General features: G+C 37.4%; 1 protein-coding gene across 16 annotated transcripts in view; it reads right to left on the reverse strand.

Moving 5' to 3' along the window:
• The window catches only part of Kcnh7 (potassium voltage-gated channel, subfamily H (eag-related), member 7), a 490,878-nt gene that overhangs the window by 175,830 nt on the left and 290,736 nt on the right, over positions 1-24,312 (reverse strand). For all 16 annotated transcript variants that reach the window (XR_374421.1, XR_001781102.1, XR_374422.3 and 13 more), the window contains exon 3: positions 7,963-8,118. Coding sequence is in view for 12 of the 16 variants with exons in the window: in XM_011239315.3 (XP_011237617.1) it covers positions 7,963-8,118 (156 nt within the window). In the remaining 4 variants the exon portion in view is untranslated. The remainder of the gene's footprint in view (positions 1-7,962; positions 8,119-24,312) is intronic.

Raw genomic sequence — 24,312 nt, forward strand, 5'->3', positions numbered from 1 at the left:
CCACATGTTTCCACTCAATGACCTCCTTCACCTCTGCTGTGGGCACGAGAGGGACATGAATCTTCTATTTGTGTCTGATACTATATCCTTCACAGATAATATTGTGAAAATTTACTTATTTTGGAGATATGCTTACTCTTCATAATTTGGGGCTTCAGAATCTAAAGTTAGTATTTTTTCCTGAGAATGTTTATTATTCTAGTCCATAAGAAGTCTCCCCTTTTATAGCATCTCCTTTTCTATTGTACAGATGGCATTTTTCCTTTCCCTTAATAGTGTCAATTTAGTAAAAACTGCACTTTCAAGACAAATAATTTACAGAAACACGTGTCTTTAATAAACAGTAAATGGACAATTTTCTCCTCTTCTGTTTTCCTTTTTCATTCTTTATCTCAAAATTATATTCACCATATTTCCATAAGAAATTAAGCATTGCCAAGAGAAAATTATGTGTTTTAAATGTGTTTCAGTTACTTATCATTTATGTCAGTGAAACTATATGCTTTAGCTAGTTTCATTGACCCACATGTTGGTAATTGGATGGTACGCTTCAAATTAACAATATCACTATTTATTCTACTATCTCAGATTCTTGTTGAGGTCTTTAAGTAGAATTTGATCTTCTTGATGGAAAATTCCGAATAAAATTATCCAATTCTATTTTAGGAACCCAAAGTCAAGATGCTCTAGCTAAATTATCTTGGCTCCTATTAAACTGTCTACTTGTGCAAATGTTCTCTTCCAGCTGTTTATCTTAGCTTCTGTTGAACTGTTTGCTTGCACAAAACCTCCTCCGGCAGATGCAGAGGAATATACCTTTAAAGGATGTGGTTTTTACCTTTAAAGTCCCTTGCCCTAAATGCTCAGGCTACACTTAAGTCCCACTTGGCTTGAATAAAGAATTTTATTTGGCTATAAGCTGTGCTTGAGTAGACATCTCTAGTGGGCTCTCCATAAAACATGTGTTTTTCCAAAGAGATCTGCTTTCCAATTCTCATCTTCTTTTCCTTCCTTTCTTCCTCCTTTCCCTCTTTATTTCCTTCCTCTGGACCTTCCTCACTTCTTCCATGGCTCCCCCTTTTTCTGTCTCTCTATTAAAAAAATGTTTGAAAGAGCCAAAGCCATTATTTTGTACTGACAGTAAAATTTTATTCACAAAGGAATAAATCATTAGGGTTTGTCAGAGATGAGGCATAATATGCAATGTTATCAAGCAAAATTTTGGTCTTTTGAACTTTTCTGCTTGATTTAACAATCAATTCTTCAAAGTCTGACACAACTTTAAGGGAAATGAAAGACAAAATGACAGAAGGTGTGAGTGAAATCAGTGTTCTGGCTGTAAATAATCAGACTTTGAAAAGCCATAGAAACAACTGTATCTGCATATCTTTCACTCTCTCCAGTGATTTCATGTGTGGGTGACAGTAATACCATAGGAGAACCACACATATTCACAAGATAAGGAGCAGAATCTCTACTGGCCTTGCCAGGGCTTTCCCATGAGATGCCAGTCTAACTGAACAAAAAATGTCATAGACCATGTTTGGATTCTGGGAGCTGTCATGTATAATTCTTTCTATTTAAGAAATGAAGGTGTCTAGAAGGTCACAGATGTCAGGGAAGCAGGGAGGATTCCCAGGAACTAACGGGGATAACATTAGCCGAAATACCCACCAAAGGGAAGATAGAACCTGGTAGAGACAATACCCAGTTGATAGGCACGGCTTCCAGTTAAAAGATGGGGCCACACACCTTAAAATTTTAACCCAGATTTGTTCCTGTCTAAAGCAAATGTAGGGACAAAGAATGGAGCAGAGTCTTAAGAAAAGGCCACCCAGAGACTGCCCCACCTAGGGATCCATCCCATCTGCAGACACCAAATCTTGTCACTTGCTGATGGCAAGCAGCTCTTGTTGACAGGAGCCTGGTATAACTGTCCTCTGAGAGGCTCTATCAGCACCTGACCAGTCACAGATGTGGATGCTTGCAGCCAGCCATCAGACTGAGTATGGGAATCCTAATGGAAGAGTTAGAGGAAGGAATGAAGGAGCTGAAGGGGTTTGCAACCCCATTGGAAGAACAACAGTATCACCTAACTGGACTTCCCAGAGCTCCCAGGTACTAAACCACCAACCAAAGAGTATATATGGAAAGACCTATGGCTCCAGCTGTATAGTAGGAAAGGATTGCCTTATCTGGCATCAGTGGGAGGGGAGGCCTTTTATGGAGGCTCCATGCTCCAGTATAGGGGGATGCTAGTGTTGTGAGGCAGGAGTGGATGGGTGGGTGAGGGAGCAGCCTTATAGAGACAGGGGAAGGGGAATGGGCTAGGGAGTTTTAGGGAGTGGAAACCTGGAAGGGAGACATTTGAAATGTAAATAAATAAAATAATCAAAAAGAAAAAAAGAAACCAAGGTGTCAATTCAACATTTGTATTTCAGTTTTAAATGAATAGATTATCTTTTTATTTCCTTAAATCCTACCCTCTACTATAGTGTGGGTGTGTCCTCTATTTTTTACTTCCATTCAGATAAAAGACTATAGTAGACACTATTCCATTGGTTAAATGAAGTATAAAGTAGGTATTCATTCCTTATGTAGGCAACCTAATGTTCATGGATATTCACAAATACAGATATTCGTGGCAGATAGAGGTGGGTGTCACTGAAGTTTACTCTCATAGACCATTCACTAGTCACTGAATGGGAGTATATAGAGAATATAAGTTGAAGTGGATATCTCCTTAAAGGCATAATTTTAGGATTAGATTTTTTATTGTAGATTAATTTGTTTCAAAATATATATTTTGGAAAATTGATGAATTACTGATTTTTTCCAGAAAATTTCTCACATGTGGAATTTTTCAGGGTAAAAAACCAGGATATTATTATTATATTACATTAATATATTTGTTCCTTATTTGCTTTAAGAGAAAATTAAATTTATATTGCTATTAATATTTGGCAAAGAAGTAATTTGATACTATGATAAATATTTAATTGTTTGATTTAGTATTAAGCTTGGGATTTACTTAGAGTGGGGAACATGCTATAACTCACGGACCATAGACTTCACATAGCCAGGATAACAATGAATAAAATCCCATATGAAACAAACCATCCCATAAAGCATTATGATTTGTTTGTTTTTAGGTTGTGGTGGTGGTAGTGATGTGTGTATATGTGTGCATTCATCTCTCTGTGTGTGTGTGTTTGTTCACACATATATGTGTGTGTGAAATTTAAAAAAAATCCACCTTGTGATGGTCAAGCTTGAACTTTGTAGATTACAGTGCTGAATTATAATGTCAAGAGTTTGCTAGTGGACTTAGGATGATTGTTCTTTCAGTGAACCACACACACACACACACACACACACACACACACACACACACACACACACACACAAAGTGCTTGAATCTATCCCCAGAACCCATGTGAAAAATCTAGATGTAAGAGCTAGGGAAACAGCTTTATGAATAAAGTCTTATGTAAGATTGAAGACCTGAATTCTGACCTCCAGAAGCTGTGTGAGAAACAGGTGGGCATGGTAGCCACTGTAGCACTCAAGCGACAGAGATATATCACCAGGGCCAGCAAGCTGTTTAGTTAAGCAAGAACTGCTAAATTCGAAGTTCATTGAGAGACCTCAATTCAGTAAATAAAAAAATGATTGGGAAAGACACATGATGTCAACTTCAGGACCCCACATTATACATACACATGTGCACATACATACATAGATGATCACACACATACACACACATACACACACACACACACACACACACACACACACACACACACAGAGAGAGAGAGAGAGAGAGAGAGAGACAGAGACAGAGAGACAGAGAGAGACAGAGAGAGACAGAGAGAGACAGAGAGACAGAGAGAGACAGAGAGACAGAGAGACAGAGAGAGACAGAGAGAGACAGAGAGAGACAGAGAGAGACAGAGAGACAGAGACAGAGAGACACAGAAAGAGAGACAGAGAGAGTGCAGGTTGCAATCTCAACACTGTGGAGGCAGAAACAAGAGTTTTGGGAGCCTGCTAATAGCCAATAAGTCCCAGGTCCATGGGGAGACTTGATCTTAAAAATAAGGTTGAAAGTCACAGAAAAAAAGGTACTAATGTCAACCTGTGGCCTTTTTACTTATCCATAGCCCCACTTCTAGGTTTGGCCATGACTGTCAGCACTGGCTTTTTGAAGCATGGCTTTATTTGATATATATTCTTATTTAATGCACATAAAGATTATAGGATTTTTGAATCTCTATTATTAACATTTTTGATGTCTTCCAGCACTCCTTAGACAACATAAGATATATAAAATCCAATTTTCGTATTCATCTCTTTCAACCATTGAAATCAATAAGGGAGAGGTCAAATCAATGTACCCATAAAGCATGGGGACAACATTGTAAATGAGATCGCTTCAGACTTCAATGTTCATGTACACCTAGAAATGATCAACTAGGAAGAGAGCAGCAGATTTTGCTGAGAAGAGCACAGGGCAACACAGAGAACAGAACCACACAGAGTCCATGTAGGAAAAGTGGAGGCACACTACCTAGAATGGTGAACTGCACTCCGAAGAGGCACCTTGCAGAAGAGTGCCCATACAGGAGAAGAAATAGGAAGTGTGTGATGAAATGGCCAGATGGCTAATTATATAAGACTGTAGATCCCAAACCACTAGTGTAGTCAAGGAGGTTGGCACTGACTCCTTGTCAGCAACATTTAAAAGAAGAAAAGAATGAATAGACCACTGGGGCACAGGGCAAGCCAAATGCAGGGCAATAGCCAAATTGGTACTATCTACCGATGCTGTCCTTCAAGCATTGGAGCTACAGAAGTACAGTGTCTTTATTTGTCACTCTTCTATTTCTATTAGAAAATACCATGACCAAGACAACTTATAGGAGGAAAGGATTATTCAGGCTCACAGTACTAGATAGATAAATGTTGATCATGGGGGGAAAGAAACTGGCATGGCAGCTGGAGCAGCAAGATCAAATATTGAACCACAAGCACAAAGGAGAGAAAATAAACTAGAAATTACATGAGTCTTTAAACTCTCAAAGCTTATCACCCAAGACACATGTACTCCAGAATGGCCATATGCCTAAACTTATCCAAATTAACACTACCAAATGGTGGCTTAATATTTAAATGCCCAAGACTTTGGGGAACGTTTATCATTCAAATTACTACCATGTTAAATAAAAACATGTTCTGAAAACACGTTGCAAGAATAAGTCTTATTTAGTAAGTTATGGGGAAACTGAGGAAGATTGAGTGAATATTGATTATACAGAAGATGTTGGCCCCTGTGATTGAATTAGGGAAAAACTGGAAGAAGCTGAGGAGGAGGGCAATCCTGTAGGAGGACCAGCAGTCTCAGTTAACCTGGACTCCCCCACACCGAGATCTCTCAGACATTGGACCACCATCCAGGCAGCATGTACCAGCTGATATGAGCCCCACCCCTCAACACATATATAGCAGAAGACTACTGGGTCTGGGTTCAGTCAGAGCTGATGTACCTAACCCTCAAGAGACTGTAGGCCACAGGGAATGTAGAGGTCTCCTGGGGTGGGGGTGAGGGGTTGAGGACATCCTGTGGAGTTGAAGTGGGGATGAAGTATAGGATGTGGGACAGTCAGAGGGAAGACTGGGAGGCAGCTAAAACCTTGTAAAAACAAGATTACATGAAATTACAAAAACAAACAAACAAAAAGACAAAAATTACTAGAAATAAAAAATAGAGCAGAGACTGAGGGAAAGGTCATCCAGAGACTGCCCCAAATAGGGATTCATCCCATTTGCAGACACCAAACCCCAACACTATTGCTGATGCCAAGAAGCTCTTGTTGACAGGAGCCTTGTATAGCTGTCCCCTGAGAGACTCTGCCAGCACCTGACTAATACAGATGCAGATACTCACAGCCAACCATCAGACTGAGACCAGGGACTCCAATGGAAGAGTTAGGGGAAGGAATGAAGGAGCTGAAGGAGATTGCAACCCTACAGGAAGAACAACCAAATCAACTAACCAGACCACCTTCCCCACAGAGCTCCTAGGGACTAAACCACCAACAAAAGAGTATACATTGATACATATGTGGCTCCAGCTACATATGTATCAGAGGATTGCTGTATCTGGCATCAGTGGGAGAGGAGGCCCTTGGTTGGAGGAGGATGCTAGAGCAGTGCAGGGGTGGGTGGGTGGGTGGAGGGGAGTGGGTGATTGGGGGAGCACCCTCATAGAGGCAACTGGGGGGGGATGGACTGGGGTATTTGTGGAGGAGATCAGGGAGGGGGGAAACATTTGAAATGTAAATAAATAAAATAACCAATAAAAAAGAAAAATGAAAATGTATATGAAATGGTGAAAAAAAAAAAGAAATTGAAGATGAAAACAAAAATGAGAAATTTAAAAATGTCCCATAAATGACAAACTAGACACAAACACCAAAACAGAAAGAGCATTGGGCAGGGAGAAAAAAAAATATGACTAAGTTTGAGTGTCTTGTTGTCAAACTATAGGAGTCTAATGATATAATCAAAACTAGTAAGTAGCTCACTACTGAAGATATTTAGGAACGCTGACAAGTTCAAAGAAATATATTATTAACTAAAATTATATGGTGGGAAGGTCAGGAAAGGAACTTTGAGATAATTGTCTTCTTACTTGAAGTAAGGCAACCATGATGAAGAAAACTTAAGGATCACGAGCAAATCTATCAATTCCATAAGCTATGTAATTGCAGATATGTGGCATCTGATAAACTGCTTTATAAAAACAACTACTGGGAATGTAAAACTGTTACGAAATATAAAAAGAGATGTATGTAGATGGAGACCATCAAGCATCAACATAATAAAGTGGAGTAAATCAACACAGACTATGTCAGCACAATAGAAAACAATCGATTCTGTCAATAAACATGCATTTTCAGTAGAACTGTAATCAAATGAGAAGGAAGTATATCTTCTCAAAGAGTCTCAAAAGGCGAACATCAAACACTATGAAGCAATAAAACTAAGACAAATCTTAAGATTTATTTTAAAATGCAACAGCCAAAGCGAAAAAGATTCAGTATATCATGAATTAAAGTACATGAGATTGAGTTGGGAAATTATTAAACAAAACAAACAAAATATCCTCTAACTGTGTGAACTACTTTACCAGTATAAAGTTATTGATCTGAAGTATATTCTTAAAGCATCTTTTATAGGCTTATTGGTCCATTATTTTAAGCTGAGAAAATATTTTTACATGTAAAAGCTAATAGTTTATCAAGAAATATAGTCTCTGTATACCTCATACAAAGTATTATTTCTAATATTTGATGCTTGAAAACAACTTAAGTGTTTTCAGTAAAGTATTGGTAAAATAGGTGGCATGGTGGAGCACACCGTTTATCTAAGTAGTATAGAAGAAGATGCAATGAGTTCAAGGCCAATCTGCTTTACATACTCAGTACAGAGACCATCCAGAGCTATACAATATGACCCTGTTCTTTTTTTTTTTTTTAGATATTTTATTTATTTATATTCCAAATGTTATCCCCTTTCCCTATTTCCCCTCCAGGTACCCCTTATCCCATCCCCCTTCCCCGCTTCTATGAGGGTGTTTCCCCTCCTACCCATTCACTCCCGCCTCCCTGCCCTTGCATTCCCCTACACTGGGGCATCAAGCCTTCACAGGACCAAGGGTCATTCCTCCCATTGATTTTTTTAAGGTATTGGTAAACTACATGATGCGATATGCAAGTCATATGATGTTCAAAGAGGATGATTAATTTTGTAAAGTATCAAAGAATAATAACACTAGCTATGTCTTTCTGGTATAAAATGTTTATATTTCCTATGTGACTAATTTTAAGAACTGACATGCAAATGATTACAGAAGCAATAGAATGCCATGACTTTATGAACATGTGACCTTTTACTTACGGTTTACAGTCTTGACTGGTAATATCGGGTTGACCCTCTCTGGAGTGGCAGCATTTTCTTCATCTGTCACATACTCAAAATTAATGATGAACATCATAGCCACACCCTCTTGGTTCTTTACTGGGATTATGTGAGTGTTACAAATAAAAGTGGAACCTAGGGAGAGGAAAAATAGACATCAGATCAAAAATATACCTTCTGTGTGAACTACCAGTAAAAAAAAATGAAATGTATACCTATAAAAATTTGGTTGAAATAATCTGATATTCAATAAAATAATTTACATTTTATGCAAATATATACCTTATACACACACACATAAAGAGTATACAGTGCAATCCAGTTACTACTACATTGTAGAACAATGTCAACCCTCATTAACTTTTACCAATAATTTTAATAGCTAATATATGAAAATATTTTTAAGATTCTAGAAAACACGACCAGCCATGTCCTACATATTTGCATTAAATCTGTGTCTATATGAAACAGACTTCTATATACACTGAAGAGATGCTCGTTTTATAGCATCGTTATTTTGCAATTCAAAAGTGTTCTTTTTCCTTAATTTCTTGGACACAGTAAATTACTGGCTACCAAATGTGTTGCAATAAGTGAAAAATATGCAGAACCTAAAGATAATGCTTTTATTTGTTTATAGCTTGTTAGGAAAATGGAAATTATATATATATTATTTATCAAATTTTCCCATGCTGCTTCCAGCTACCAATGTTTATCCACCTACATAATCTCTGCCATCCATCATCTATGAGATACAGGTTTGAGAACTTCAGATTCTTTAAACCCCTTGCTTCTGTTTGAGCTCTTGGAGTTGACTCCTAGTGACCCTTCAAACAGCCCCCTTTCATGCTTTTCATCTGAATATTTGCTCTATTTAGTCAAAGGGAGAGAAATTTCACAAGCTATGGGTTTATTTCAGACAATTGAAAATGCAAAAAAAACTTCAGAAGAAGATCTTGATCTCTCATGTGACAACATGTATCATGATTAGTCTCATTTTGTAGAGAATAGTTAAGAATATATTGAGGAGAATTATGTAGCAGTATCAAAATTAAAAGAAGTGTATGAAGGTTAGGTTGACCAGAGACTTTAGGTGAATCGTGAGAAAATGCTGGGCACCTGGAGACCAGAAACAAAGGGATAGGCAGAGAGCACAAACCAAGAGTTTGAACCAAGAGTCTCAGCATCTATAAGAACCACAAGGTGCTGACATTCATTAGTGGCATAATATATAAATTCTATTGCAAGCAAAAGAAGCTGTGAATAAAGCCCTTTCCTTCCTGCATCATTGCTCATGCTACCAGAGCTGAGAAAAGAAGCTGCTGCTGCTGCTGCTGCTGCTGCTATAGATGGAGAATGAAGGGTTTGGGGGCAAGAGCCTGAACAACTATTTACTATGTGTTAAGTTGTTCCAATAGCTTCTAACTTCTACAGAACTGAGTTACTTTAGAGCAATACTTCTTGTACTTTAGAGATACTAATGTCTTAATTATAATTTAGATTTTCAAATACTAGTAGCCTCCCAAATTTGAAATAGAATAGACCTTAATGTAATGTCAAATTTTATATAATGGTAGGCCAGTTTACAGATGCTTTAAAAAAATGCTTCAAGAATGATTTGCTGCACCTTCAGTCTTCAGCTGTATCTTCAATTCATCTAATAAAACAGTTAGCTAGAGCTCTTGTCGAAGTTTCCATGGTAACAAACAGGCCGACTTTAGTAAACACAAAATAAGCAATTTAAGAGTGCTCCATTAGAACTAAATATAGAAGTGCTTCGGGCCAGGCATCACAATGCACACTGGTAAAACAGAGTCTGAAGAGATGCGAGAAATAGCCATTGTGCACTTTCCTAATGAATCAAAACACATATTGATTTTGCCACTTAAAATGGCATTTCCTGCATCATTTACAATGTAATTGTGAATTCACAGATTTGTTATTCAGCAGTTTCAAATATTTCAACATTTGAGGTATACTTCTGATTGTGAAACAAAATATAAAACAGATCTTTGAGAAATCAATCAATAAAAGATGCAAGGATAGAGATCTAATAGGCTTGCAACAGAACAGAATCATTTCTCACTGGCTAATAAAAGGAAAACCATGCCCTTCCATACAAATGCTTAAAATTTACAGCCGAGTACTGATAAAGCATTTAATTATCGTGCTTCAGGAAAACAGTTCTATGCATGTATATCAGCTCCACACCTCATTGCATACGTATAATTAATCTGAGATTTATTGTTTACTACTATTCCTTCCTACGTGCTTCCATTAAGCAATCTATCCTTTTGACAGTCAAGTGAAGACTCACGTTTACACCCTTTTCTGTTTTAGGGTTTTTTTGGGGGGTGGTGGTGGTGGATATATCCATCGATCTTTTGTAGCCTCTGGAAGCCACAGAATGAAAGGGAAGGAAACGACACAGGAAATTAGGAGAGGCACATACATGAAAGATATTTTAGCTTGCATAATTCTACGAGAGTCAAGGGCTGTTGAGTTACTGCTCCTGTTTAATTCTTTTTCCTAAATAAAATGGTAGAAGCAAAGGAACAGAAGGATAATCCATGCAATGTTATTTTAAAATTGAAGGAAAAAAAAGACATACTCAACGTTGTTTAAACAGCATTAAGTCAAGGAAAAATTTAAACCCTGTTAAAAATGTATTATGTATTCAAATGAACTTAATAGTGTTTGTTAAGAAGCAGAATATTTACAATAACATTATTCGTTATTTATCCAGGCATGCATGCAATTATGTTGTAGTAATATTAGTTAGACAGGTTCATTTCCATATTTTGTTTCCTGAGTGAAAAACCTTTCCAAAGTGAAAAAAAGGCCATTTAGGAAGAACAGGGTATATTTTAATGAAATTTTTAGAAATTAAAGAATTTAAATTCTTGTTATTAGTCAAGAAAAGCATGGTGATTTGAATAGTAAAACAATTGCCTCTTTATTCATAAATCAGTGGCTTTCACTCAGCTGTATTGTAAAATGAAAGGCCATGATTTCACATTTTGAGAGCATTTCATGTGTGTGATGTGTACTCACAGGGCATCCTGTGTACATGAGGAATAACATGGAGGTCAGAGTGACTATACCAGACAGAGAGTGGTGGCTACGGTGTGGAGGGTAGGTCACGGGAAATGAAAAACTGCAAACCATGTGTGACCTGGAACTTCCCTCTTGCTTAGAAAGTGCTGGGAATTTCATGCAAAGATTGCTGTCATCTGGTTTAAAAATTTTGCTCAAAAAAAAAAAAAACCAAAACAAAAAAACAAGAACAAAAACAAAACAACAACAACAACAAAAAAAACCCAACCAAACCAAAACAACAACAACAACAAAAAAAAAAACAAAAAAAACAAAAAATCTTTTGCTCTCATGTGCATGCAAACAATAGTTTCTTGAGAACACCAGGATGGAAGGAAATAAGGTACTTTAGGGAAATACCTTAATAGGACTAGAAGGTGAGTCTAATAATTTATACTACAGTGATGTGGGTTAAAGGTGCTGAGATGAAGCCTGAAGTATGTTAAACATTAAGAATGCCATACTATTTCTTAAACTGGGACAGAGAATGAGAAGAACTGATTTTGAAGAGTGTATATATCCATAGGGTTTTGAATATGGTGACTATAAAAGAGCCTGCTGTATATTGATGTGGAAATGTTGAGAATGTAAACACCAAGGGTTGCAGTTCAGTTCAGTTTAGACATTGGTTTAAGTCAGAGTTATTAATCTGGAAGTCATTAGGGAAAATATTGCATTTCAAAGATGGATAGGGATAGTTAGGGTAGAGAAAGTTGGTAGCTTATCTCAAAGGCACGTCATAGTCAAAGGATAGACAGACTACACCCTATAAAATTCATGGAGGCACACACAGTGAAGTGGGAGAAAAAAACCAACATTGTTGGGCATCAGGACTTCAGAGCCAGCAGTATCCCTAAAAGAGAGCTCTGCAAGCTTTTCTGATAGGCATCGTGAGACCCTAGTAAACACACATCACATTAGAAATATTTTCATAGAATTGTGGCCATGCAGCTTCTTGGATGCATTCAAGTGTGACTGGAAGGACAGGAAATTACACCTGACAATAGAAGATGCTTTTTAATAGTTTTACTAAATCAATGAAATGGTCACAATCCTAGCACAGGACAGTAGCTAGAGAAGAATTTAAAGTATAATTTTTGTTAGAAACAATATGGCATATTTCTATATTTTACAAGGTACATTGAACTATTTTCAAGGAACTCTATCCAAAGTTTGTTTACATTAAGTTATTTTATTACCTAGGTTTAAGAAAGGTCTAATTCTATCTCAAGACATTTTCTTAGCTTTGCTTTGTTCCATGTTGATTTACTCTGCACAAAGTACCTGTGAAAACAGGATAACCTTTATTGTTGAAGAATACTAGCTATGCAACTGGAATGTCTGCCTCTGAGTCTGCCTTTTCCCACTCTATTTACAGAGTAACTTTCTTGCTAAAACTAGTGGTCCAGCCCAGCTCACACTTTATGTTTCTGTATCCTGTAAATTATTTTTATTGTCTAAACCTGTTCTTGGAATCAAATGAGTTAAAACTGATATAGCAAGGTATTAGGATAGAATTATTTATATATCATGTTAATATGATGATAGAATAGACCAAGCCATTCTCATTGTATTTCTATTCCTGGAACCAAAAGCAACTTGGGAAGGAAGAATTTTATTTAGCTTACTCTTGCATGTCCTAGTACATCGCTGAGGGAAGTCAGGAACAAATTCGAGCAAGAACATGGAGCAAAAACTGAATAAAGCAAAGACTCTAGAGGAATGCTGTTTACTGGCTTGCTTCCAGACTCATTTTTAGATACCTCCTTATGCAACAAGGACATCCTGTCTAGTGATCACACCCTGCCTAGAGGCCTGTGCCCTTTCCATCAATTGGTAAAAGAAAATGTCCCATAGACATACCTATAGGACACAATGGAGAAGCACAGTTTTCTAGTTTCTATTTAGTTGGGAAAAAATCTATCCAGTACACCAAAAACTATAATGAGACTAATCTATCTCTAAACCTGCAGATTTACAAAGCCATCAAACTTATATCACACATATAAAGCAACATGGGACTGAAATGGAAACTGGAATAAAGGGAATGAGGAAGAGAGTTCTTTGGGGAAAGCTGGCTTGGGGCTTCCCATCATCCCATCTAAAGAACTTGCATGTAATGTCCTAGATAAAATATAAACTTTTAAGGGTCCAAGAAAATTTAAAGGTACTCCCTAATAAAGTGTACTTCTCAAAATTGAGATAGAGGATTTGTGTTTGGAAGATATTGAAGTGCACAGTAGGTAGGTTGTGGTCATGGAGTCCTAATTCTGCAGTGATGGAACCATGCATGCCATGGCAGAGTATCTGGAACTGGATAGTGGCCTGGGCAGGGGCCATTTTCCTGTATTCATTTATTGGACTAAGAACATCCAAGAATTACGAATGAGAGGACTTCTGAGTAAAAGGCAGGAGGGAAATCCCATGATGATAAGTACCATCTGAATCACTACTCAGAGAAAATGCAGGAAAAGGCAGCTAAATGGAGATAAGCTAAATGTATCCTCTCAAGGAGCCATTCACCTGTCTGGGAGAGGCAGTGTCAACTCTGAACACCTGCTAATCCCACAGAAGGCCAACAGACTACCAGGTGTTTTGCCCCCAAATTTTATACCCAGAGAGGAGCAAATAGAAACCAGCACATTGGGAGCCAGGTAGATAGTCAAGGCACACTGATGATTGCTTCATGCAGGTCAGAAGTTGTATCTTTAGTTCTGTAGCTCTACAACAGAAAGCCAACAGAGGTCCAGTGGCTGTAAATGATTCATCAAAGGATGAACCTGCTAAATTGTCATCCAAATAGCAGTCAGCTATCTCCAGTGAGTAAAGTTCATGGAATGGTGACAAACAAAATAAGTAGCATTGCTACCTCAGCGTAAGCTTCATGGTGTTCTACAGCTCCTGTGCCCACACACAACACTTAGAAAAGTATTAACATGAAGCAAAATTCAATAACATGAGCTATTACATTTGCACATTGGTTCAGAGTCTTCAGAGAGCAAGGATGATGTCTATTCTTAGTTTTCAACTTGGCTATAGCTGAAGGTAACTAAAACCCAAGTGCCTGAATATATCTGTGAGGGATTTTCCTAAGTAATTTGAAGTGGGAAGATCTACCTTTATAATCTTGATATTTTGAAGTGGGAAATCCATCTTCAATCTAGGCCACCCCTTCTGGTGTTAGCCCACATAAAGGAGATGGAAGATGGAAACTCTTACTCTTTGTCTGCTTTCTCTCACAAATCTATTCCTTTATTGGCATTGCAACCTCCTTTGGGATTATGGTGTATACTGAAGACCAGCTTAGATATTCAGGTTTATGGAGTGAAGAACTACTGGATTCTTGCAGTTTTAACTGATAGAGAGCCATTGGTGAATTAGCTGGATCACAGCCTGTAAGGTATCCTAATACACTTTGTGTGTGTGTGTGTGTGTGTGTGTGTGTGTGTGTGTGTGTGTGTGTGTGTGTGTGTGAGAGAGAGAGAGAGAGAGAGAGAGAGAGAGAGAGAGAGAGAGTGTGTTAATTCTATTACTTTTGTTCTTCTAGAGAACCCTGCCTAATTCAGAAAGGTAAGCCCTCAGACTCTGTAAACAGTTTTCTTTTACCTTCTATCATTCTTAGAGGTAGAACCACAATGTTTAATTTATTTGGGGGCATCAAATAGAGATTATTCTCTTCTAAACTGATCAATTCAGCAAATACTTGGGAGCTTTCATTCCATTCTCACTAGTAGACTGGAAGGCCTTTGAAGATTAAAAAAAATATATCATTGAAGGATGGCCTTATAATAAAAATAAAACATAGCAATCTCCAGGGAGACAAAGCCTCATCTTAGAAGCAGTGCTCTTCATTTTGAATAGAAAGACACGTTACAAAAATCAAAGGGAATGTTGATCCCATATAAGTAGAAAGTTCCTGGTCACAAACGACTGGCAGTAGACCTATGCAGAAGAAATGTGAAAACCAAGTCACATTGGTACTTGGCTTTCTCTATGTAATACTCATTTCTCTCTCTCTCTCTCTCTCTCTCTCTCTCTCTCTCTCTCTCTCTCTCTCTCTTTCTCTCTCTCTCTCTCTCCCTCCCTCCCTCCCTCCCTCCCTCCCTCTCCTTCCTTCCTTCCTTCCTTCCTTCCTTCCTTCCTTCCTTCTTTCTTTCTTTCTTTCTTTCTTTCTTTCTTTCTTTCTTTCTTTCTTTCTTTCTTTCTTTCTTTCTCTCTTTAGTCTTTCACTACTCTCTCCTACGAGATGATAGAGTGTAAGCTTTTTTTTTCTCTCCTAGAGGTGAAAGAATGTAAGCTTTCATATATCAATAAGGAGAACTGTGAAAATCACCAATATTTTAATGAACTGAGAAAAACATAATGGATTACCAATTCCAGAGGAATTTTTAAAGAGGGGACTAGGGATGGACAAAAACCTAATAGACATTCCTCATATAGCCTGCATTAGAAGAATTATTTTGACTTTATATTCAAGACATTTTAGACACCCCCAATCCATATGGCCTGTCTCCTAATGCACCACTGGCCACATTGGGACTCAAGGAAAGGGTCATGTGATGAAATATTGGAGAACTAGAAAATTACTGATTGGAGAGTTTGTGTGACTTCATTTGGCCATGTACATATTAATAGACTCTTAATTCCTACTTATGGTCCACTCCAGAATTTATCACAGCATCTACAGAAGATCTCTATAAAGCAGTATAGTATCCCAAATTATCAGATAACACTCCCTGACATGACACATTAATAAACTTTATCCATATATCTCAGGATGGTGCCAATCATATTTTGAGCTGGTAACTGATCCCTTTTCTTCCCCCTGATTTTGAGATAATTCACATAAAGTTGTCCACAGAGAGGTACTCGTGAGCAGGATAGAGGGACATTTGTGACAACAGTGGGCAAAAGCCTGTAGCTTTAAGAAGTTAGAATTTGAAGTCCAAGAAAACCAGATATCTGGGTTCTGAACACACATTATTGAGCTTTCCTGTGTTCTGGCTTCTGTGGCTACAGAATGAGAAGAATGCCATATCAAAGCAAAGCAAATGGACAATATGATGACTATGGGTAGAGGAAAGTTACTGCTTCTAACTTACTGTGAAAAGCCTTGTTGAGGAATACATACCTCAGTAAAGAAGTAGGGAAACTTGTGAATTATAAGAAGTCTGAAAATTCATGGAAAGGTCAGAAATAAATACAGACTCTGCTGTGGACTGGACTCTACCTCTATAGACTACGTGCTAAACCACCATGTGACTCTATTTGGCCTAAGTTCTTTCAAGGAGTAAAATAAGATTGTAGATGGGATTTTAATGCACCAGACTTCTTCCTCACAAGGAGCGAGAGCAAAGGAGTGCCCCTGGCACGGGAGAATATCAAGGTATGTAGCAAAGGGTAACCATTTGCAGCCCCAAACTGCCAGTTCTAACAGTGAGGGAAAAGCTCCTGTTATAGAACTACACATCTGTGTTAGTTTGTTTCAGCAGCCTGTAGGGAATATTATAGCCTCAACCTGGAGAAGTCAGGAAAGTGGCCAGTGTGGCTGAAGCAGATTAAGCTGGGGTGCATTGAAATGACTTTGGCTGATAGTGTGAATCCACAGAGTGAACTGAGGAGGAAAATGATGGCTTTGGAAGATTAATGCAATAAAGGACATGTGACTTCTTTGACATTTTACTACAAGTACTTAATGTCTTTTGGTCACAGTCACCTCCTCTTTTTACTTTCATATCTTTATAGTTAATTTTGGTGACCCCGTGAGTTTAATTAAGGTTGGTTATAGAAGCATGGGTAAGAGGTTACCATGTTTATTAACTCTACACTGTCTAACTGCACACTAGAATATACTTTATAAAGTGGAAAAGATGGATGAGTACAGTGGGAGACCTTTCCTTGATGTTTTGGGAATTTAGTCTATGGGTGTTAAGGATGTGACAAGTTATTCTGAGCATGGGAGTACCTTATGAAGAAGTACTTCATTGTACAGAAAACTTAGACGTGGGGTGCTGTAGCTATTAGTGGTGCCACAAGGAAAATATAAGTTCAGAGATATAGGAGCTATATATTTGATTGAAGAGACAGAGGTACATTTAGAAAGACTATTAAATAACTCTTCCCCACCATCGTATCAACAAAAATAAATGAAGCAGTCAGTTCAAGTGAGCACATACTGCCTGTTTGGTCTGATGGATTTGGTCTAACCTGACTGGTGTGGGAGGTATGCAGCTATCAGTAGAGCAGTAGTCATTTTTCTTATTTCACAACCACTTTGCTAACTCTAAAGGAACATGCTGTAAACGAACAGGAGGAACCCATGTGAGTTAATAAAAATGCTTTATCCAGATGCATTATAAATAAAAACACACTTTAAAAGTCATATCTTATATTTAAGAAAAAAATCCTTAATATGATAAATGTATTAAATCCCCGTCATAATTACATAGTTGTAATCATAAACAAATTTAGATGGTTCATGTCCTTAATGGAGCAACAAGGAACTGCAATTGTCCTTTCAGACTTTTCTAGATAAATATTTGTTGCAGGATTTTCTTTGTCCAATCACATTAGAGCAGTGGGAGACTTGTGATTGGACAGAAGAAGGGAGGTGGAGTGAGGAGTTGAGAAGACACAGAGAGAGGCCTGAGGAGGAGAATGAGCACAAGAATGGAGGCTGACGTGGTGTTATGAAAAGGTTAGAATAATTGTGTTAAAGCTTTATCATTATCATTTGGCCCTGGAATTATTGTATTGGCATCTTGTAAATTGTGTTATTATTGATACATAAATCTGATTGGATAATTATGCATAAGAGTCTTGATTCTGCTGGGTAATTAGGTGTTGAGTTGGCTAACCAGGGGTGCATAAGGCATTGCATGAAAGTGAGAGGAACTGGGGGCATACAAAAGATGGCCTGGCGGAAGCCATTGTGGCCTAACAGGGCTGGCGAGTTGGTGGGCTGAGATATCTAGCTCTAGATAATTCCCGCAACAAATATTATCTGTCCATTGCTTATCAATTTTTTAAATGGCAATTTTTTCTAATTTATATCAATTTGGGTATGACATTCATGCTCTGCTATGTGATAATAGTAAATGTCTCGTGTATCAGCACAAATAATTTATATGTAATTATGTCTGATTTAAATAATTTTAAATACACAAAATAACAAGGTTGTACTACTCTTGACATTGTATCTCTGTATACATGTATACTACCACTTATCCGAAACTGGTGTTTTCTTTTTTATTTTTTACAACTTTTAAAGTTCTTTTTATTAAAAAAATCCTTCATAGTACCTTTGTTTAATAAATATTTATGATAACCTGGGTTTTAAATTTTCTTTATACTCAGTTTTCATTACATTTAAAAATTATGTGCACATGTGTGTCTTGTACATGTTGCTGAGGGTGTATACACACATATATGAAAGTATGTGTGTGTGCTCCTATGTAACTGGAGGCCAGAGATCAATGCTAGGAGTTTTTCTCAATTGATCACTGCTTTATGTTTTGAGACACAGTTTCTCATTGAACATGGAATTTTTTGATTACATTCAGCACTACTAGCTGCGCAGAAAGACTCAAATTTCCTGTCTCTGCATCGTTAGTACTAAGATTACAGCCGTACACTACCACACCAGCCTGGGGCAGGAAGGGGCGGGCTGTGCAGTGGACGGGATTCTGAATTGAGATCCTCTTGCTTATACAACAAGCAATTGACAGACTTGGACATTTCTTCAAACCCTTGTCACATCTCCAGTCTCTATTGTGGCTGGCTGTGCAGTTACTTCCTCAGGGAATAAGAGACTCTTACATCCTCAGTTTGTTAGGCATCACCTGGCAGAAGCTGATAGATCATACTGCAATGTGTATTATGTGCACAGCTGGACGTTCTGAGGCATTAGGGGTAGGAGGGTTGGCAATACTGTGTACAGTTTCCATGTAGAAATGACTGCTTCCATCTCTTTTCATGTTTTTTTATTTTATTGTATTTCATTTTATTGTATATTTTATTGTATTTTATTTTACTGGTTAACTTTACATCCTTCTCACTGCTCCCTTCCAGTCACCCCTCCCACATTCTCCCCTATCCCAGCCTTTGTTTCTTGGAAGTCAGAAGGTCCTGCCTTGGGGACTTCTGGGAGCAAATAAGCTGTTGTTAGTATCCTTCCTAGATCACCACCACAAGTGTGGCCATCATTAACTGAATGCATGCCATGTGACATTCTCTTTTCATGAAAAAGTTTCCCTAGAGAAGTATTCAATTAAGTAGTAGAATCTTATGTTTGAGCTCTAACATATCTTGTAGATATCTCTTGCAATTGAAAGTATAAACCTGGAAGGATAAGGAAGGCTCAAAAAAACTCAGGAAACAAAACTCACAGTTTAATAAAGTTCCTAAAATTTACAAGATTCATACGGCTCCCATTCCCAAGAATCTGCTAGTATCAAATACTGGGGAGTATGACTAGGTCTTGCTCCTGTGGGGGATACAGCTTTCGTGAGGTGTCATCCATGCTCAGGTGGTCTTTTCAATGATGCAGCTGTCCTTGAATAACCACATTTCTATAGGTAACTCCTCACTCATATTTTTTATGTAACCAGTAAAAACTCACTAGATTTTTAATCTAGACTCAGGTGGAATTTTTTTTGCTGGTCTATAACTGGTATCCTATCTGGGGTGAAGAGATGTTTCTTCTTTCCCTAGTAGGAGTCACTGGTTCATTCTTTCTTCTGTCTTATCGTCTTCCAATGATTGAAATGTGGAGATGACTCTAGGAAGAGATTACTGTACCAAATATATAGCAAATACCTGTCTATAGTAGATGCTTAAGATCTATTAGTAGTATTTAGAAGTGTACAGGCTTAGATACATTTTAAACTAGGAAACCTTTGTACAATGCAACATCTCTTCTCTCTCTCTCTCTCTCTCTCTCTCTCTCTCTCTCTCTCTCTCTCTCTCTCTTCCACTCCTCTAATCCCTTTTTTTCCTGCTTTATGGAATTCTGGGTCTCTGTCTCTGTGCCTCACGAATATTGGGCAATGACATTCTGCTTAAACTACACCCCTAGCCTTCAAAATCTGTTTTAGATTAATTTGTAGTTAAATTCTAGCTGTTCTCAATATCATTGGAAATTATTAAATCGTTTAATGCTGTCTTTTTCACTTAGAACAGGAAAGGAAGTAAATATCATAGGTCACTTAGGTGCTTACAGAAGAGGTACAATCTTTAGATAACAATACACTGGTCCAGGAAAGGATGGAAGATGCTAAAGGCTGTGCACCCGTTTGATATATTGTGCTTGGTTTCTTGTCTAAGATCTCAGTGATCTGATTAAATCATACTGTCACATTAGATCTTGTATATATAATCCATTACTTTCTCATAAGGTTGTTTTAATATAATTGCTAAATAAAATATAATACAGTTTTTCTAATCCTAAGTCCATGACAGAGACCATGTTTTAACATATGAAAGCACTAATTCAAGAATCCGATAGTGTCATATATCAGAAAAAGTTCATGAGCTATTGTACTGGCTAATTTTGTGTCAACTTGACACAGCTGGAGTTATCACAGAGAAAGGAGCTTCTGTTGAGGAAATGCCTCCATGAGATCCAACTGTAAGGCATTTTCTCAATTAGTGATCAAGGGGGAAAGGCCCCTTGTGGGTGAGACCATCTCTGGGCTGGTAGTCTTGGGTTCTATAAGAGAGCAGGCTGAGCAAGCCAGGTGAAGCAAGCCAGTAAAGAACATCCCTCCATGGCCTCTGCGTCAGCTCCTGCTTTCTGACCTGTTTGAGTTCCAGTCCTGCATCCTTTGGTGATCAACAGCAGTATGGAAATGTAAGCCGAATAAACCCCTTCCTCCCCAACTTGCTTCTTGGTAATGATGTTTGTGCAGGAATAGAAACCCTGACTAAGACAGCTATGTATATGACAGTTAGGCAGGATGAATCTGATTTAAGTATTTGAGGGATGGCCAGATGAATGTTCTTTTTCAAAAGCAGTTTTAGTTCAATAGCAACATATTTACTTCAGTCAAAAAAATAAAAGCATATAATTTTTTAAAAATTCATCACAAATGTCTCAAATTTTCTAACCATAAATGTAGAAATTTCATGAGCTATATTTAAAGAAATATTTTTCATCGTCTTTGATCATTGAGTCATTTCCCCCTCGTTTTTGATATAGAGTTTATGAGAATTTACAATTTTTAAAATTGATTTGTTGAACTCTCCTAGCCATTAAAACATTTCCAGTAAGATTTATGTTCAGGTGTTAAGATGTTCTCTTTAATGATCAGCTTGCAAAATTCATTATTGAAAATACTCTGTTTCTATTAGTGATCAATTGCAGATAAATGACTTGATGTTTGAAATTAAAATAAAAGACATTTTGTCTTATTAATAGTTAAGAATATCTTTAAAGATGAACAATTAACGTTACCGGGTTCTCTGACTTCACTCGTTTGGAGGTTTGATACACTGAATCAGTATAGTAGACAAATGTAAGCACAAACTGGAACTGATGTTCAATGTTATATTCATTCCTTGGAAATACCAAGCCTACATTTATGGATTAAAAATTTTAGGGTATGTTTGTGATGGCTTTTAAAAAAAATGTAAACTTTTATTTTTCTACTGAAATAAATATTTGCTTATTTAGGTAAAATGCTTTCCACAAAGAACATTCCTCTGACTACCCTCCAAATACCTGAACCAGGCTCATCCAGCCAAACTGTCATTTGCTCAGTCAAGTGGCACTAACACTGAACTGACTGAGAATATAAGCAAATGTGCACATCGTGTTATGTGTACAGGATACCAAGGTCAGAACACAATGAAGACCCAGGGACGATGTACTCACTGTGTTTATATGATTGCTAACTGATACTACAAATGGTTGGATGTGTGGCAAACTCTGTCCATGAGGTTCTGTGCTAATTGAAAGGAATTATTGGGTTTTTTTGGGGGGGGGTCTTCTTCTTTCTCCTTCTTCTTCTTCTTCTTCTTCTTCTTCTTCTTCTTCTTCTTCTTCTTCTTCTTCTTCTTCTTCTTCTTCTCCTTCTTCTTCTTCTTCTTCTTCTTTTCTCCTTCTCCTTCTCCTTCTCCTTCTCCTTCTCCTTCTCCTTCTCCTCCTCCTCCTCCTCCTCCTCCTCCTCCTCCTCCTCCTTCTTCTTCTGCATGTTTTTTTGCTTTTTTTTTCTGCTAGCAAAGGGACCAAGTTACAAAATAATATTGGCATCTCTTATAATAAGTAACTATATATTTGACAAATTTAGCCAGGACTTATGTTCTAGGTACTTATAGGGTAATAAGTACTGTCTTACAAATTGAAAGATGTACAAATATGATCAGAAACATGGAATTGGCACTAGGATAGGTTCAAGGGTACTGTGCTTGCATAAAAACAGGACATGACCTCAGTCATTCAGAGCTCCATATTTTCCCCACAGTTCTGTTCCAGTATATGTCTTTGAGGTGCTCTTCATGACTCCTTACAACCAAATGACAATTTTAAAAATAACAATCCCATTACAAGCAAACTCAGGCCTCATCTGTAAATCCCAAGAGATGGGTAAGGACCACATTTAGATTATCATCAAGCCCCTTACGTATGTTAGGAACAAATTTTAATAAAATGAAAAAGAAGTGAAATTGAAGTTTTAATAATTATTTTATTCTGTACCTTGGCCTTCTCATGCTTTCAGATAAATGACTAAAATATCCTATCTCGCTTAGGCACGTTATGTTAGAATTTAAACTTTCTTCTATCATGCCCACACTGTTGCTGCAGACTAGTAGCAGCAACATAAACACATTTAAGGAAATCATAATTACAGAGTCTGTTTCTGGTATGGGTGTTCTGCATGACCAACCTTGTTGGGAAGCACCCTAGTCCCCTTGGGCTTTGACACCAGACCTTGGGGCATGTGGCTGCTACAGATGTTCTCTGTTCCCTTAGGATGTGTGAGGCAGCATGTGCTTGCAGCAAATGACTCATGACTGGGATTTATTTTCAATGCTTTCTCTTGCTTAGGATATGTTTTACCAAGGTAGCAAAAGAAGGGGTCCACATTTAGTGCTGTTTCATGTCTAATGTATTTCTGGTTATATTACACAGCCTGCTATTTTTTAAATTGTCAGGAAAGTAACTGCTATGGTTGAGTTGCTCATAGACTGTGGAGTCAGTATAGGGGTATTAGGCTGAGTATAATGTGATATGTTTTTCTGAGTGACAGTGTGCATCTCTAGTGTGGCTGACAAACAAAAAAGCCTCTGTGCCTGTTCTCCAGGTGTTAACTTCTGGATCTGACACATCTTGTTGTTTCATCTTGGGATAAATTACTTAAGAGCTCCAGAAGTTTATCCCCATTTATAAATGAAAACTCTATTACAGTCGAATTCATGGAGTGATACTGTGATAATTGAATTATCCAACATCTATAAAAAGATTAAAATATTACCTTTGTACAATGAAAATGTATAATTATATCAAAAGAGAAACATCAAAGAATAATTGTGTGTTTTCTTGCTAGCAAATCATTAACAAATAGACAGGACTAATAGTATGAGAGATAAGAGATAAGGTGCTTGTGATATGCTTATTGCTCCTGTGAACTTCTGATTGTTTGCAAGTCAAATTTCCTATCCTGCCATCTTATAGCTTCATAGTTGTTTTTTAGACCTTGATGGTATTTCTCAACATATCCCAAGTCTTTGCTTTTCTAAAGGTTTACCAGTCTCTGCATTCATCCAAGACTGACTTGCTGACTTCAAAAGACATAGAAGGCCTTGTGTTAAGAGAATATATCTCAGCTATTGGGAAGAGTTTTTTTTTTAAAAGTAATTTCTGTGTACCTCTGCTGTTTATTCATAACAAGAAATAGGTGAATGTAAAATTTAGTGTAAACTGCATCATTTAAAAGTCAAGCCCTTGACTATTCTAAACTATAGCGTTCATCTAAGCACCAATGGCTTCTTTTGCCTGATTAGTGAGTATGTCAATGTGTGTTTCTTTACTTAATCTAACTCATTTAAGAAGAACTTTCTGGAAATGAAACTCCATAAAAAGAAGTTCCTTGGTGAAGATTTTAGGCTCCTAGGTAAGCAATTTTGATGTCATTGGAGATTTTTATTATAGCTCAAATGGTAAAGAACTAAAAAAATTGTTTGAATGAACACACTGATGAGACTGTAATAGATACTATGAAAACAAAGAGAGAG

This window comes from Mus musculus, chromosome 2, assembly GCF_000001635.26.
Source record: "Mus musculus strain C57BL/6J chromosome 2, GRCm38.p6 C57BL/6J".
In the NCBI taxonomy this organism is placed as follows: Eukaryota; Metazoa; Chordata; class Mammalia; order Rodentia; family Muridae; genus Mus; species Mus musculus.